An 18,881-nucleotide genomic window follows, 5' to 3' on the forward strand; every position below is an offset into this window, starting at 1 on the left:
CTCAACTCCAAGCATGTACCCCACACATTTACATTAAGATTGAAAGAAGTCCTTCCCGCGAACAGGAATTGCAGGAATGCTCTAATAAGCATTGAACCTGCTCTGCACAATCCAGGAAGCACTGTTATGCCACAAAGCTGCAACGAGAGCTCAAGCAGCAGCTACCTGATGGCATCAAGGAAGGAGGTATTTCTCAGTGTAGTCACTTAATGAACCCAAGCTGTCTCCAGCGACTACCACAGCTTCACTGTGAAAGCAACACAGAACCAGTTTACACTTCTTGCAGTTCACTCTGATATTCTCCACGTGGATGGTGGCTTCTCTGGTTCCACCAGTTACTGTGAACAGGCATGATCTGAACAGCCTGGTCCTATCCACACAAGATAGGACACCAGGAATCTGAAGGTCTGCTTTGGCTCCAGAGGTCCATGCACGCACAGAACAGGCCGACACAAGTGGCAGTACTACAAGCACAAGCGCTTGCATTTGTGCCTAATAACCCTACAGTGCTGCATTTTCTCATCCAAGTAGCAGGAGAAATTGGAATCTGAGTCTGTATGACGGGCAGAAGACTTAAGAGAGGGGAAAAAAGGGCTTCATGAACTGGATACAGCCTCAGAAAGCGGTCGTGCTCTCTGGAGGGAGATCAGCTTGGGTGGCAAGAAATTATGTTAGCCTGTTAGTAGCACCAATCTGAGAGCTTGCAATGCGGCTAGCAAATGAGAAGAGAGGTAAGGTGATACTCAGCTCCTGCGCACAAAGCCAACACGATGCATGGTCTTAACATGAAGAATATGTTCAGAGCCCAAGATTTATTTCAAAGCTTTGGCATTGACATGGCTACGGCAGAGTTTTCGTATCAAGAGTAAAGAGGAAGATTTTCATCTTCCAACTTTCACTTAGCACTATGGAGTATAACTTCCACCTCTGAAGCTGGTACTGGGGAGCGAGCCTTGCAAGCCCACATCAACCACAAGAGGTGAGAAGGCTCCTATCGTCATGCCATAGAAGGAACTTGAATAGTTGGTCCTAGAGACTGCCCTTGGTGCACTTGGCTTTTAACCGCTAAAAGAGTTTTCTTCTAAATCCAGCAAATGTCTCAATATTACACTAATTATTACACAATTATTACAATAATCCAGTTGATTCTGCTGGAAATCAAGGCTGGATCAGTGTCTTTCTTAAAGATACACTTTTGGAGTTTTATCTCCTTGTCTTTCTGATTTGAAGGACCAGCAAATGCCAAGAAACACACATCAAAGAAGTGTTCAACGCAACAAAAAGGGACAAAACTTGATAGCAATCTGTAGACACAGTCCAGCTCTCACATAGGGAAAATTACCTGAACAAAATTTTAAGAGAGGTTTATATAGGATTTACTGGGTGATAAAACAGACTGAGGAATGATCAACATTAAAAAACCCAAACAGAAAATCTGTGGATAAGAGACAAACGAGAAGTCTGTAAGTGAAGGAAAGCCGTGCTGTCAGAGTGCTGGCTATGGAGTACTTCCCTCAACTGCTGGAAGAGAGTAGAAATGGCAATGGATATTCTCCACCTCATATATTTGTATTTGGAGACGGAAGAGTAAAACACGAGCCAGAGTGCTGGGAAAGAGCAGATCCTCTTTTCATCTCGCTTTTGCCAGGCCGGCACCATTATTTACGGATGGTGCAAAAACTAAAATCTTCCACCATTCAAAGCAATACATGTTCCCAAGATGAACTCCTGTACCAAGAGAATGGAGAAGTCTACTCTGCTCCCAACACAAAAACAGAGTTTCTCTGGCACTGAACACTATCTGTTAGATTTGCTTCCAGGTTATTAAGATCTTTTTCATTAGAAGACCATGGCTAAGCAATATGGACAAGAGCTTTTCCCAGCTAGGCTACTGCCCCACTTCAAATCAGGTGGAATTTTCTTGAGGAAGAGAAGGAGTGAGCATGCCTGGAAAAGATAAACTTTCAGAGTGCCGGTCAGGGCAGGCACAGGGAAGGTGAGCACAGCAAACAGCAAGCCCACCAGAGACTGGGAGACTGCTGATGAGAGCAGCAAGCACACACACAGCATGCCTCTGGGCGACAGTCACAGACCTTTCCCGCAGTGAAAAGAGAAGACTGAGTTTGCTGCAAGAGAGGAAAAGTCACTGAAAGGTTAAGAAAGCAAGCCTTCCTCACTGTTAAGGACACAATAGATAGAGGTTTTTCATAAAGCCTTTTATTGCTAGTCTCTAGAATAAAAGATGAGTTGTCTCTTTTAAGTAGCTACAGTTCTATTTATTCTAATTAAACTTGGCCTCTGAGTTTAAAAGCTTTCTTCCTCTGTCTAGGAGGCCCGCAGCAAGGCACACCCAAGACATCCTTATCCCCCAGTCTTAAAGATCATTGTTTTCCTCTCTTCTGACCAAAATCTGTTAATAAGGAAATCCAAAGGACATAAAAAGAAACAGAGAAGCAAGGAAGAACACAACAGAACACTCGTGATGTAGTTTAATAACAGATTAGAAAAAAATGCAAGAGAACATGTGCTGCTCCAATTCTAAATCAAGAGAACCGAGGAGAAACTATTTCCTTAGCTTCTAAAAAGTAATATTCTCTCAACTCCATCTGCTGGTCATAAGCATAACTGTGAAACCAAGCTGGTGTCTGGAAGCCAAACTTCACACATTGTACTCCTAACCCATGCAGAACTACTAGATTTACTGGTACGTCCACGAAGAAACCATCCATCACCACCCCTGGAACATGCAGCACAGCAGACACCGCAAAGCTTCACCAAGTTTGATGGGAAAGTCTAACAGGGTTCTCCTCACTGACAGGGCATCCCAGAGTCTGGGTACTCAGAAAACAAGAGGCTCCCAGCTCCCGTACAAGCTGCACACTGCGCTGAGTGCCAAAGTGCAGAGCACGGCTCACTTTCACAGTCCAGAGATTTTGCACGATCTCACCGCAGCAGAGCATTGCCAATCCTGCACCGAACAATTTAAGCAACACAATCTCAACAGTGTGTCACCAAAACTTCCAACAACGTCAGAAGCAACATCTTTCTTTTGGAAACAAGTACATTCACTCAAGATTTCAAGCTGCCCATTCTGTAAGGAAAACTGATTGTATCCTGTAACAGTCACACAAAGCAAAAGCTAATATGTTGTTCGGACCCATAGTTAGGAAAACAAAACAAACAAATAAAAATCAATCCAGCCAGCTGGCACCTTAATGCTGACCTTTTGATCATTTTAATACCATAAGGTTTGTTACTTCTTTCCTAATTAAAGAGATTAAACCAAATGTGCTTCTCGGGGTCTAGTGTAGGTCACGCTTGGAACAAGGGCTGGAAGATGCAACGAACTAATGCTTCTGAGAACCACTTCCTTTGGGAGGTGGGGGGGGAGAGAGTGTGTTGTTCTTAGGAGAGTGGTAGCCTGAATTTGGATTTAAAAAAAAAAAAATAAATCCACTGCTGCAGCAGAGGTTTATCCTGGCTGCCTGCGTGAGGGTTACGCCTGGCAATGGGAAAACTCCTGGTTAGTGTTTGGGACAGGGGTGCCACACATAAGGATGCTTAGAATAACGTGGATTAAGAAACATATTCATCTTTTGCTTTACTTTTGCAGCATACACATAAGGTTACAGAGAAAGGCAAAAGATTGAAAGGGGTATTTAAAAAATGTCTTGCTTTTAAGGACCAAGGGGTCTTAAGACAACAGCTGCACCTTTCTATTTCCTCTTCTCTTATTTAGATATTCTTAGTGGTAACCAAGGTTTTTAACGTCATGCTGAAATCTGGTTTCCTGCCTCAGACATGCCACATATAACCAGTGTTTTCATTCACATGAGTTTGTCTCTCACATGGAATAGTACTTTCGGAGCCCTTTAAGATAAGGATAGTATAGAGGGCTGGTTTAGCAAGATATGTGGTTCCAATCATCTTACAAAAACTCCTGGAGGTCTTTTTAAAAAGATGCAGTTGCTCTTTTGCTTGCTGCAGTAGATGGAGTCTGAACTGATCCTCCACGGTTCATTTTTGACAGATGGTAACATAACACTATACCCTTTTGCACTTCACTCCTGCCTCCTTCAGGAAACAGGACAGACCGTGTCTCCAGCAGACCACGCACAAGGCCAAATACATTAAATCAAACCACCATCTCTAGGGTCCTAAGGCATCATGGGACATAGCAAATGGCGAAGGGATTGCAGCAAGCATGGTGTGATAGTTCAAACACTGCAACTCTGCTCTGGGGAGCTGCCTCTGTCACAAGCAACTTTTCACAAGTGCCATTTGGGCCCTATTTTAGTTGCCCAATCTGAGACACAGACATCACTTCCATGAGTTACGGCAGCACACATCTAACCAATGTGAATGTTATTTTACCCTTAGATAACGTCTTAACATATGAAATGAGGAAGCCTTTAGCAAGCCAGAGCCTACAAACCTCAAGTTCAGAGTCAGCAGATTCTTCCCGTCTTCCTCTCTTTGTGCCTCTCAGCCTCATGTTTAAAACTGCAGCAACGCATCTTTATCTCGGAGAGGCACTGTGAAAATTAACTAATCCAAAGTATATGCCTGCTCCAGTGATGACTGCCACACAAAAGACTGTTTGAAAAGACTGGCTGAGTGAAATATATTACTACATATAGTCAACAAGGCCCACAGCTACACACTGAGCAGCAAAAATAGAACAAAATGTTGACTATATGCTCTTTCAGAGGGCACCGTTCATACTGTATGCTGAATAAAGCTAAGTCCCTGTGGAAGGAATAGCATATGGCCATGTATGTACTATTACCAAATAATTACGCTGCCTTACCCACTGCTGCCAAGTAAAGGTTAAAATTTAACAAGTCTGACATTTCCTTTTAAACTCTTGGCTTTGCAATAAAAATGTTTAGATGGAAACTTCAGTTTTTAAAGATGAAAGTTCGACCCCTATCAGGACCGCAATCAAACTCTTAGCCACCACATGATGCATAAGCAGGGTCTGAGACCTTTTGGCTTGACAGTACAGATCTCTATTGTCTGAAATGGCTATTCTCTCCGTATTGGCATGAGGGAAAAAAGATATATCGGACGTACAAAGCTTTTGACACTGGAGAAACAAAGAAAGAGGGTTTTGATTGTCTTCTCAGAAGACAACTGATATTGTTGACATTTTAAAGAAACTGCAATTGATAGTATTGCAAAAGTAAGTTTCCCTTACTTTCCTCTGTCTCTTGGACAAGATGGGAGAAAGGAAACAGAAAGTTTTTTCTTTTACTTCCTCCCCCACCACTAGACAAGCCTTGATGGCAAATGACACTTTTTGATGGCATTTGACACTTTGATGGCAAATGCCATTTTTTATTCCACCTGAATATCTGCCATTACATCCTATGCTAGTAAACGAGTACATTAAGATTTAGGCTTCCCTGACTTTTAAATGAGCACAAAATCAGGCTTCAGAATCATCCAGTCCCCAAGATGAATACAGCACTTTGGGCACATATGCAGGTTCTCTGCAGAATCAGGGCAATAATTCATTTGCTTTACACCTGATCCAAACTTAAAGTCTTTTAAAAACAAAATTAGAATAGTCATGCAGCAAATTGTCTTTTACAAATATTCTGCATGAGTGGAAGTGGTATTCTGAACATGGTCTTAATCCTAGTCACCAGCTCCTTTCCATAATCATAAGCAGTAAATGACAGATGATATTAAACAAAGATTTCACAGTGTAACTAAAGGAAAATTAGGAAGTGGTCCTCTAAAATCAGGTGAAAAGAGGAAGTTTATTACAACCTGTTCCCTCTCATATATAGCCTTACTAGTGATAGGCAGGTAGCAAACTCGCTGATGGAAGGACGAGCATGCTTGTGCCAAAAAATAGCTGGTTTTCTACTTAAATTAAAAAATAAGCAATTTGCATCTTATGGAAGGTTTTACAAGTTTCTATAGTAACTGCTATCATGTATAAGAATATAAAATGCAACAAGCTGGAGTTTCCATAGAAACAACACAAGCAGTTTGATTAATACGCTGACATACTGAGACAAATGGGAATATTTAATTTCACTTTATAAAGAAAGCTCTAGTAAACAGACTACTACAAACTTGGGCAAGGTATCCTGATAAGAACTATTCTCATAAGCTTGTGAGCTGCAAGTCATGCACAATATAAACTGAGAAGCATGTGGTGTGTTTACTATATTAGATTCAAAGGATATGAAAGGTACTATTTAGTTTCAAGAAGCTGATGATGTATCCAACACATTCTAATTGATTTAGGAATTTAAACCTACAAACAGCACTTACAGAGAAGACATTTTCATCTGGTTTGGAACTAAATGTACCAGACAAAATGAAAGGATGTAATGGAATTCTTATAACAAAACACTGTGATTGCTTAGAAAGTTAAATTACTGCACAAAAACGTATGCAAACTTTCTACACGCGCTGCAGAGCGGTAGTGAGGAGCCATGGGGCAACTCCAATGTTTAAATGACCATGGAGAAGCAGTCCAGTAATGTTGCAGAAGCCGTATCACCCAAGAATTTAGAATGCGCCATCAAGACAGAATGAATAAGGGAAACAGGCAGGTACAACTCACCATATTTGGCACACTGGTGACGGGAGTACTCTTGATGTCGGCAGGAAAGGGAGACAAACTATTCGCCATGCCTGGCTTGTTTGGTAACTGAGGATTCACTCCTGTAGCTCCCATCTGCTGCCCTCCAGTTTGACTGAAAGGCTGCCCAAAGGGACTAGTGTTACCTGTCATTCCCATCTGGAAAAGAATGAATGAAATTATTGAAATTTCCTTTATTCTGAAGGGACATTAAAAAAAGAAAACATACGTCAAATATCCATCTTTGCATTCACAGAGACCAAATTCCAGTTTAAGTTGCTCAATATTAAAGTCTCAATTTCACAACTTTAATCAACTTTAAATTAAATTTTTAAAAAACAGTTTACAAATTTACACAGCTGTGCGTGTCTGAAGTCTTGCAATTCAACTTACAAAATCATTGTGCAAATGCAAAGGAGAAAACAAGATTATCCTTCCCAATCTGCATTGACATCCAACACTGCAAAAACTTCTGAAAACCAAACCAACCTCAAATCCTGTAATACTTTGTGCATTCTGTGCACAAAGCATGACTTTGTACATAGACTAGATGAGAAGGGAGGGGACTATATAGAGGCGTCTAGCAAATGCTTATCTACTTATGTTTTGGTACTCGAGGAAAAATGTCTGAACAAAAGGACATCTATCTAAGGCTGACACCCTTGACAAATTACACCCCCAAAACTCCTTAAGAATAGCAAGCAGAAACACAACTCTCCCTGAATGAGTAAAGAGAACACTGTCCATCCAAAGAGCCATTTCGCCTGAAGAACAGGCTCCCAAGAGAAGTGGTGAAATCTCTATTACTTGAGCCAGTTAATAGTACACTGGACAAAAGGTCCTGAAAAGACATTTTAACAGGAATTTACTTCTTTCAAAGAGGACGACTAAGACTAGGACCCTCCTTTCCCCCACCAAGTAAAGAGGAAATAGAAGTTGACAGATGTTTGTGCCCCCGCCCCACAGTGGGAGGATTTCTAGATGACTTTATAATCTGTCAGAATGTCTTAAATATAAATCGAACCATTGAGCGAGTCTTTATTTGAAATATTAAATCCTATTTTCCCCTTCCTTTGACCTCTCCAGCCCTTCCTTACACAACACACTGGTTTTCCATGGTCCCAGTCTTTTCACTTCCCTTACCAGCAGGGATTCAGAAGGACTATTCTCGTGGCTGGAAGAGGGACCACGCATGTCAGCTTATCAGTGTAACAGCCTTATAATAAGGAATTGCTCAGTGGTTGCTTTTTCATGCTTACAGGAATCGGACTGAATGACCAGTTGATGAAGCATTGGTTAAGAGCAGTAAATTATGTCGGGGCAGAGTCCAACAAACACAATTTGACTGTGCCTTGTCCTCTTTGTCAGTGTACTTTGTACACTTGGGTTTCAGACAGCTGGCTCAGCCGCACTCGAAGTACCTTTATGCTACTCCCTTAACCTGCATCCTGCAGTAACTGTTACCAGATTCAGGCCTTTTTCCACTGTACAAAATGTTATATCTTTACAGAAGAATCTGACCCACATTAAAAAAAAAAAAAGCTGTTACTTGGCAATGTAACAGGTTATCATGTATGTGCTGTGTTCCAGAGTAAAGCTGAATAATTCAAATAGCATATAAGACCAAAAAACCCCAATTGCTTAACAGTATTGAAAGCTTAGTAATAAAGACTTCTTTTAAAGAAAAGTGGTGCTGTCTACTATCACATCGCACAAATATCAAGAATTTTATTTTCTGTATCTCTGTGTTTGTTTTGTAGGACTGTATGTTCAAAGAAATTCGGTTTTTTAATTATTATTTATTACAACATGGATTTTGGCAACTTTTCTCTGAAGAATTAATAGCAAACTATTTAATAAACTTACCCACTCAACCTACTATTTCAGACAAGGTATGATAAAGGATCATCTCATATCTACAGCTATTCATTAATACTATGATGGTGTATCAGATTAACAGTGAAGAAAATTTCCGAAACTAAAAGTGACATTCTGAGAAAGTAGCTTATGATTGACTATTTAAACCCTTCAGAGGCCAGAAAATGGAACATTAGCTGTTTGGCTGTTGTTCGGTTTCCCATTGTATCTACATCCCCAACTACAAACTTCATTTGTCTGCAGAAGGACTTGGCCTTTCTAGTCTTCTTTGAACTTGCTTGCAGGTTTGGTGGTGTTTTTTTTTTTTTTAACCAAATAATATATTGACTACTCTGGCAACCACCACTATGCTACAACTTCCGACGAGCCCTACAGCCACCACCACCACCATGAAAACACAGTGGTGAGCCCAAATTGGGAGAGAGAAATGCTGCATACAAGTGAATCTATTTCCACTGCCTCCATGGCCCTGCTTGGGCCACGGCAGCTCGCAGGAGACGGCACCAGCAAAGTCCTTCTTAGGCCTTGCGGCTTAAGGCTGGAGCACACCCAGGCACTGGGGAGGAGATGGAAAGGACTCAGTGCAGACAACAAAGTTGCCTAACACGGATGTGCTGAGCTTGCGCAGTGTAATGTTGTAAGCCTCTGGCGGAATTTTAAACACAGCTGAATTTTCAAAAAGCAGAAGAGAGATTTTCTTTAGGCAGTGAGAATGCTAAGCGAATTTTACACCAAATTTAAGCTCTTGCTCCAAAAGAAAGAGAGGTGTTGTTCATCTCATTTCATTATCAGGAATGATTAACTTTTTTTATTAAAGGAAAAATGTTTAAAAGTAGATTTTTAGGAAAAATATTACAAATATTTTGGTCTCAAAAGACAACAGAAAATTTCATTTTAAGTTTGTTCAAACTCTAAACCATTAGAACATCCCCAAAGCACCAAGGAACTGCAATCCTAACAGGTACCACATGGTTGGTTTATAATATTTTAATATTTCCTTTTCAATAGATCTTGTTATTAAACATATCACAACTCAGTACAACAACAGAACAACCTTTTGAGTCTTCCAAATTTAGTGCTTAATATGATGAGGATAGTTTTTCCTTTTTTAGGTGGTCATTAAGTGATAAATACTTGACTGAAGTTTTAAGAAATACCTTGCTGTTCCTTGAAATCAAGCTGGAAGCAGAGTAGCTTCCACTTGAAACCTTGTGTTTTTTTAAACCTGCTCTCTGCCACATGGTATTTCAATGTCTAAAGCTGTGCTTCAACAACTGAAGGAACCTAAGGCTAAAGACTTACACCAGTCTACAACTTTAAAAAAAAAAAGCAGATAGTTTGATAACATTGTAAAACATTAGACACACCCTTTAACCTACACTTCATTTTTGTAAATTACTGCCACTGAAACAAACTGCCAAAGACTTTTTTTCTATGAAGTCCATCTTTAAAAAAAAAATAATCCGAAAAGGTGGAAAGACCTATCTTTCTTACGTGGCAATCCCTGAAGTAAATATGGGGACAAAAATCAGGAGGTACCATACACAAGACGAGTTTATTAAAGCTCATAGATGTTCATAGTTTCAGGTTTAAATTCAGTTTTGCCTCAGAGGAGTTAATCTTATTAACAGGACTGTGATTTCCAGAGGTTAGAAGTGTACAACACAATGCAAGAACTGCTCTAATGAACTCTTATGTATTTATAACAGTTTCCAACCAAGGCTGGGATCGACGAGGAGTTTTAGTGGCAGAACAACCTGCTGCCAAACAGCATTAAGATCAACAGCATTTCAGAGCTGTTATTGGTAACCTGAGGAGCAGCTCAGCATTTATTCCAGCAGCAACTACCTCCAGCAAACGCAGTCAGGCAGGGACTCCAGCAAAGCAAACCACTGTCAGCTCCTCACTGGTGGGAAGGCAACAAATAGGAGGTGGAAGAAAAGGAAGAATCAGGCAGATCCCCTGCATCTCAAACACTGAAAGACATCCGAGTGCATAAGGCATTAACTGGCATTTCCTGGTTAATTATCTGAACATTGAGATCAGGTGACCTTCTGTAAAACTTTATCTAAACTACTGCTAATTGAAATCTCAAAAAACAACTGGCAAATATGATCAGATGATTGAGCCTATACATAGTAAAGATTTTACACTGCTTATTCATTCTGCAAACTGAAACCTGCAGCTCTGAAGCAAACGAGTCAGAAGGCTCAAACACTGCAGCTCCTGCCTCTGCCCCCAGGTTTTTTCCTATGTGAAATGAGGGGGCAGGTGGGGAAGGCAGATACTCAGAAGACCTTTGTTTTTATACTTCTGAAACAGAACTCTGATCCCAAATTAGGCCGTTCAGGGGAAGATTACTAGGTAATTACAAGTCATCAAAGAAGATAAACCAGCAAGAACATGGGAGTTAGCAGCCTGGTAAGAATGGTCATTTTCATGTGGAACGCTGAGCCAAAGACTTGTATTTTGCTTAAAGTTTGTTAAATTTACCTTCTTAAAAACAACAAAAGAAAAAAGCAATCCAGCGCGAGTTGTTTCTTTTTCTACCTGCAACGAATGGGCATGGATGTGTACCACAGGGCTACTCAAGCTCCTACGTATCAGCATGGTAACTGGTGCATTTCCATTACAACAAAAGCATAAAGCGTCTCTCTGAAAACCTGGGTTATGCTGCAGTTCACTCCCATTTTGTTCTAAGCTTAAGGATGTTCCCTCCCCTGTTGCCTTCTCTATCAGTTCACTCAACTGTCAGTTCATCTCCTTTCTTCTCTACCTGACGCAACCATCATTTTCTGCAGGCCACATTCTCTGCACTCCTTCATCCCAGGGTGGCTCCTTTCATCCCACCTCATGCTCTGGCAACTCACATTTTATACTCGTGTTTGCGTTACAATTTTGTGCAACTCTTGCTTCTTGCCCGGTTCTTTGTGGTCACCGCTGCAATGACTTCTGATGGAGTAAAGCAGACTTTTTCACAAGCAAGGTGTTTTCTACGCCACTGTTCCATCAATTGCAATGGGGGAGATGCAGGGGTGCTATAAAACACCCCTGCACAGAACTGCAAGTCAAGGCTACAAGTGCCTGAAGAAGTAACATGATGAATGCAGGACACCAGCTTAAACACATTATTTCTACCCTAAAACAGTTCTTCTCAGAAATATGATAATGCTACTCTCCTTTAATGGAAAAGATGCATTTAATTTAATAATTCTGCTATCCCAGAAAGACAAGCAGATTCTGTTCCCTTTTTTATCACTATGGCAACTCTCTAAGATACTGGAATCTATTACTGAGTATGGATAGGAAATAGGGTATTTCACTTTACTCTCACAAGCCAAAGAATATACAAACTTCCAAGCTGAAAAAAGAAAAACTTAAAACCTTTGTTTAGCTGACTTGGACTACACAAGACATCTCCCACTGCAATGTTTTGAGCAGCAGGTGTGGGAGGTACTTCTCTTTGTTTTGCTTTTTAGTTATTTTCAGAGCAGAACAGCAATTTAATTTCCTCTAGTTCCTGGAGTTTCATAGATATTATAGATCAAGTCTGTGACCAAATCCATATACCTCCTCTGATGGTGCAACTCAGAGCTGGTACAACAAAAATGATAAGTTCACCCATTTAAAAGATACCTTACGACCAGGCTGGATCTTCATACTATGCCATTTCTTCCATTTTTAACGCTTACTCTTTTCCTCCCTTCTTTATCACTGATTATATATCACAGTGTTTCTTCCCCTAGCCCAGCATCAAGGAGCTACTCTCTCTTTGTATATGAAGTGTCTAGGCCATAAATAAATCCTGTCCTTTCCTCCTACTCTAAGTTTTTATTAACTGTCCCTTCACCTCTACCACGACAGCCAGTTCTCTCATTCAAGCAGTCAGAATTACTTCATTACCACATATTCCTCTGAGGCACCCAGGACATGCAACCAATACAACACACTGCAGAAACCATTCACTGTTACAAGCACATAATTTCCTATTCACAATCTCTTTTTTACCTTCCCCTCCAATATGCTGTCATAAACCACAGAACTGTATACAGTTCTGCTCCTTGCTACCCATTTTCCTTTGGGAAACTCTGCTCTCCTCTGTTGCCCCAACCCACCTTTCACTCCAGCGTTTCCAAACTTAATAAAAGGTCTGGCAGGACAGACTGAGTTCACTATCAGTTTTCCTGCAAGAGAGAAAGCATCCTCATTTGCAGGCACATGCCAAGGAGCAGCACCTACCTCTGACAACACTCCTCGTTTTGTGTCTTGCACCACCGCTGCCTACATAAAGTTAATGCTATAAATTTCTTTTAAATTAGTTGGTCCAGACAGATTAGTCCAGGAAAAAAAAAACCCCTCATCTCTAAGTTAAATGTTGATTTTCATTAAGTTTTGAAGCACTGACTCTTCTGTATCAAAATGGAAGAATGTTATTCTGGCCAAGTATTTAAAAACAAAACAAAACACCACCAGATGTGGACTAGCCTGACAGCAGAAAAAAATACTGAAAGGTTGATATGAGAATCAAAGAACTCAAAGCAGCATGGGTTCTGTGGAAAATAAGCCTGGCTGAAGTAATCTGATTATGATCCAATCCTGTAAACTAAAAAGTTATCGTTAATATTCAATTCAGTACATACTAGATTTTTTACTAGAAAACAGTCCTAGAAAGAAAGGAAGCAAGCTAGACAAGCTTGGCTGGACTTTGAAAGCTGTGAATCTGCAAAGTGCTTGAACAACAAATCTGAGCTCTCAATATGACAACAGGAGGTATGAAAAGAAGACTGGGTAAGTGTAAAGCAACATGGTTACGCATTTGGCTTGATGTGAATGCTATTGTAACGATGACGATCATGCTGTATTCATTCTTCAGGAACGATATGTAAAAATGACAAGATTCAGAGAGGCCTCAAGAGCTATTCAAAGGACTAAAAGGCATGACTACAACTGACAGTCTAATTGCAATCTAATAGCCTAATTTATTTAGCTTACTATTTAAGCTTATTAATTTGCTTATCTTAAGGCAAGGACTAAAGTGATCCTAAAATACCGATTTTGGGAATAGAAAGGTGATAACAAATATTTTCTGCTTAGGAAAGACATATCAACAGGTAAGAGCTGAAGCTCTATAGCTTCAAAGCAAAAATTAGAAAAAAATGTAAGTGACCAAATACCACTGAAATTCCTAAGATTAATATAATCTTTTATCTAAATAGGGTGTGCTTCTACTCATCAACAGGAATTAATTCACAAAAGCCATTAAGGTCTATAATCAGAGGTATCATGTCTGACTTTGTATCACTGTCATTTTTGTATGCTTAATTCTTTATAAAAATAGAACATAACAATAGAAAGGGAATTAGAAGTTCCCTTCTGCTTGTCTAGACACAACACAGAAAGGTGAGAAGAAAAAGTTACCTCAGGGAGCAAAAATTATCTAAGACCTTGACCAAGCTGCCAAGTCCATTAACCAAACCCAGAGACATGTATCAAAGTCCAGGAAAGCAGAGGTGCAGAACAGAAGCCAAAAACTGCATCAAACTATTATATCCTCCTCTGCACCACAGAACCACGTTAGACTGAGCATGGCTAAGTGCAGCTTCAGATGATTGCTCTTCTAACAACATGGGATCAGAGACAGGGTGGACTGCAAGACAGAATTTCATTCATTCACTCAATCCAGCGGCAATTAAGTTGCCTCTTCAGACTGACACTGATTGCAGGATCACAAAACCAGTTATGTTGTTAGCTAGGTATCCTAAGGAAACCGGGCTTAAGCAATAGTGCTGTGATAATCAGTGTCCCATCTCCTCCCCATTCCACAAATCAATTTTTCTCTAATCACTTTGGAAATCACTGGTCAATTTGACCCATTTTTTTTAAAGGTCTCACAATTAAGTTCCTAAGATTGCTGAGTAGAGAGACGGACAGGTAGATTACGACACTCTGATTAACATCTCCATGAAGAAAAGGCACAAAGACCTCTGCCATTACCCACTGTGTCTAGCAGCGGTGTATCCAGAGCTCTGAATGAGCCACCGTTATTGCCAGTTTTGTCCTGTCAGCACCTCAGAAAGATTATCTGAGGACATGGGAGGGAGCTGAAAGCATGGTAGGAAATGGTTTAGAAGACCCTTGGGGAGGGGTGCTGTGAAGAACTACAGCCTCCATAGTGGCAGTGTGAGGATACACAGCCAATCTACTGGTTATGCTACTCTCAGATCTATTTTGGCGATAGAAAACTAGGAAGGTCAGAGCCTTTTTTCCCCACCAAACTGTTCCCATACCTCTGAATCTAACAAAATAGTTATAGGAGGAGGAAGACACAAAGACAGCCTTTTAGTGAGCCACCACTATCCTTATGTTATTCTGGACTTAGTCTATGGTACAAAAGCTAAAATCAATTTAACTGTAAGCCCCAGATTAATAATTTAAATTATTTCAGAGAACAGAACATGCGTGTCATAATTAAGGAAAGAAGAGAAAGAACAGAGGCATCCTAGATATGATCTGTTTTGATAAAAGGCCAGATCTTCACAAGCTAACAGTAGTGTTGAAGAGTTGCATACGTGAGAGCTTGCCCGTTCAACAGGATAAACTGCTCTAGTAAGACATATTTGTCACTCACTACTGCTTTCTTCTAAATCCCTTGTATTTGCAGGAAAGGACGTCCCCCGTACTTCCTCCTGTTGTATCACTGAAACAACCAGTGTGAAATAACATGCTAATGCTGAGGAGACAATAACTAGTTCTACCTTTCAAAAGCTACCTATAAACTATGATTCAGTTTTCTGAACGCCTGAGCTGTAACTTTAGGGTTATACCATAATCGATAGCCTTAGGTTGACAGAGCTGTGCATAAATAATCAAACCCTTCTAGAACCATTGCTACTCAGCATCTCACATTCATCATCCAAAATCCCCTATTACATCACTAATATGTTAGGGACACTTCTCTCTCTCTTTTTTTTTTTTTTTAAAAAGAGCAAGCTGGCATGAAATGGAAATTCTGCACTTCTCACTATGACCCGCAGATCCAAGAAGTATCCTTTGGATTCGGCATGAACAGAATGATTGGGTATACAGAAATGGTATACTGCTCCTGCCGCCAACCTATCACTGTCGTAAGTCACTACAGGACAGGGCTGATTCACAACTTCTTCCGTACTTGCTGCCACCAAGCCACGCAATCCCATGCACCCTTTACTTTCCTCTTTTATGGGCCTCACCAAAACCAGTCACTTAATACTCCATTATTGGACTAAGCCTTCAAACCTCTTGTCATCAAATTACTACACCTACTTCAAATCTGGGCTTTCAACACACAACTTGGTTAAAAAGCTCAGCATTTTGTCCCCCTTCTCTCTTCCCATCCACTGAAATGTTTTTGCTAGCAGGTAGTGTGTCACCTTGCCTGGCTTAAATAATTTTAACTTTCTTCTTTTTGATCTTTCTTATCTTTCTATTAAGTCAAGGAAATCAAGCAGTCAGGTGTCTCAGATGTTCAGAAGTTATCAATTAAAGTATACAAAGTACTGTGAATGCAAGAGTAGATCTGCTTAAGTAATGGAGGAACATCAGAAATTCAGAGTGCTAGACAATTCAGCTGCTTTTAATACTGTTATAAGCAACAGTGAGAGAGGACAGAACTGCTTTCAAAAGGCTTATTTCTGCTTTCCAGAGTGATAACTCAACAAGAGACAGAGACCTATGCTTTGACCTCCGCACCACTTCACCACCAGCTCCCAGATGAGTTTAACACACACAAGTTCCAGAGCTACTATGATCTGGCATCAACCACCTGGAGTCAATCCCTCCTCAGTCCCTGTGCGCTATTGCCACGACTCCCATCAGCCACTTTGCTTGCACACTCAGTACAAAAGAGCAGCTTTCCAGCCAGGCACATGCCGAGGACTTTGCACTTTGGACCCTTATCTCCCTCCGGCATGAAACACAAATCTCTAACACGAAGCAAGGTCCACCTAACCAATTAAGGCTCTCTGAGAAGTGTAAAAGATAGGTCCATTAGGAATTTCTGTTCATCTGTGAAGTGGGAAAGACAGGCTTTCTTTACTATGTTGGCATCATCTTGTATCTGTTTACTGACAAAAAAAAAGTCAGTCTCTACTAATTACTATTTCATCCTATAGTAACGTGTTCCAAAAGAAAGTCACCATGGTGCTTGGAATGTATATGCCAGAGGGACAGATGGAGAAGCAAGGAAAAGATTAATCATTTTATGGCAGAAAGCCAGTGGTGTTACAAAAAAAAAAAAAAAGGTGAATTCAGTTTCTGTGCAACCCTATTACCTCAGCTGAGGTGAGAGCTCCTCACCTAAACCAATCTGCAGATTTGGCAGTTTGACAAAAATACTAATTTAAAAATACTCACTTTTAAAGTCAGTGAGTAACAAGAATGCCTTAAAAAAAGTAACATTTCAAGAATCAGTTTTGAGAATTAAATCATGATCTGGCTAGCAGCGTTCAGAGGAAGCCTATCTCATGCTGAAAATCTCCCCTCTCCTACCTCTACGCTAACTGCTATAACAAAAGCCTACCGCAACAGATTCATGAAGCATTCAGAGTGTCTTGCTTTTCAGTAGTAAACTAACTCAAAGAAAAATACTAAAATGCCCAGGAATAATTGTAATTTACTTCATCCTTTATTACAGGATGAAAGATTTGGTAAAGCTAGAAATAAAATTTTAAAAATCCCATTAAGAGGAAGCCAGGTATTTTATTACCACTTGTAATAAGATTTGAAATTCTCTTCCAAGCATTTCAAAGGTCAAAGACAAATTTAAGTATTCCAAGGCAACAAGACCACTTAAAAAAAAAAGTACAAATGTTTCCGCGTAATTACTGAAATACAAAAGACAGAATTTTGTGGGAAAACGCTCTACAAATGACTGGATACACAGAGAAAAAACCCTTTTAATACATTTGACTAGAAATTAACCTTTTGCAGGAAAAAAAAAATCATATGCTTGCACTGTATACATGCCTAAGGAAAGAAAATGTCTCCCAAAATTCTGCACAAGCCTGAGTGCTAATACAATGGAATATAATACAGGAAGAATCAAAGTAATTTCTGCACTGAGCATCACTGTTGTACTTACAAATCAAAAATAAAGCTCAGAAGGCTTACTTTGTAATGAGCGTAACCTCTGCAAATAAAAACTTCAAAGCTCTAATGGATAATTAGCCACAATTGATCATTGTATTCAAATTGCTTCAAGAGCTTTTATGAGTGCCAAGCAGAAAAAGTGGCTTTCTTCAGATAAACAAGAACTATTCTTACTACGGAAGAATAAAGTTAACTAGAACCACAAAATTAACTAAAGATATTGCAAAGGTTTGTTTCTCCAAGAAAATCAGGTTTTGACCCAAATAGTAATTCAACAACGCTTAAAAAGAGGATTTTTGAAAGACTGAAATTCAATTAAGATATACCTCTACAGATACTGTATATTCACAGGCCAAAATCTTTGAGTTACTTCCAGAAGCAGCATCAGCATGTACTGAAACACATTTATAGTCACATCAAAACAGAATTTTATAACACAAGATCTCAACTCAAATGTCCCTGTCCTCTCTCAATTCCTGTATTTCATAATCATCAAGCTAAATGCAGGTTTCCAAACCAACACCAAACCTCAACACAAAGTCCGTGCTTCTTCCTTTATTTGCTGTATCATAGATATTAGCCTTTGAAATGTACCCAACAGGCCACAAAAGAATTTACAGATGTGTCTGCCATCACCTCAGCAGTTCTGAAGTTCCTATAGCTGGCTGGAGACAGCCAAGTAAAAGGAGAGCATGCCATGCTCCAAAAATTTAGTATTATAAGGAATAAACTGCTTTGGTAAGAAACACAGTAGCACTATTTACAAGGTTCTTTCCCATTTATCTCCCAGAAGCTGGCCAAAAATACATTATCAGGCAGTCTGTGTGATACGATATTCTACAGAGGTGGGGGAAAAGGCTCTACACAGTAACAGCAACAGAAAAGGTGTCGCAAAAATATATTGAAAAGACGTATTGTTTCCTTTCTTTACAGTATGTACTCTCCTTGACAGACATGAATCCTGAAGGAAAAGTGGACATACTGAAGGGAGAGATTGTCTTTCTAAAAGTAGTAATTATTCTATTTCAGTCCAGACCGGGGGGGTGGGGTGGGGGTGGGTGTCAAACAGACAAGAAACAAGTTTACACTACAGGTTACATTAAATACATTAAAAGAAAAAAAAAATAAATCAATATAGCTTACTCAAAACAACCACTTAGCAAAAATATAATATCCTGCCATTAAAAGTAACTAAGGAGAAACATAGCTATAAATAATTTACACCGTTGAAATAATTTTTAAATAACTTCAAGAGCCAAATATGTTTATTTTG

General features: G+C 39.8%; 1 protein-coding gene across 5 annotated transcripts in view; it reads right to left on the bottom strand.

Annotated features, from left to right (window-relative positions):
- CREBBP (CREB binding protein) overlaps positions 1-18,881 on the bottom strand; it is a 99,630-nt gene that overhangs the window by 55,072 nt on the left and 25,677 nt on the right. For all 5 annotated transcript variants that reach the window (XM_072878422.1, XM_072878421.1, XM_072878420.1 and 2 more), the window contains one exon: positions 6,587-6,763. In XM_072878422.1, coding sequence (XP_072734523.1) covers positions 6,587-6,763 — 177 coding nt within the window. The remainder of the gene's footprint in view (positions 1-6,586; positions 6,764-18,881) is intronic.

This window comes from Ciconia boyciana, chromosome 13, assembly GCF_034638445.1.
Source record: "Ciconia boyciana chromosome 13, ASM3463844v1, whole genome shotgun sequence".
Taxonomy (NCBI): domain Eukaryota; kingdom Metazoa; phylum Chordata; class Aves; order Ciconiiformes; family Ciconiidae; genus Ciconia; species Ciconia boyciana.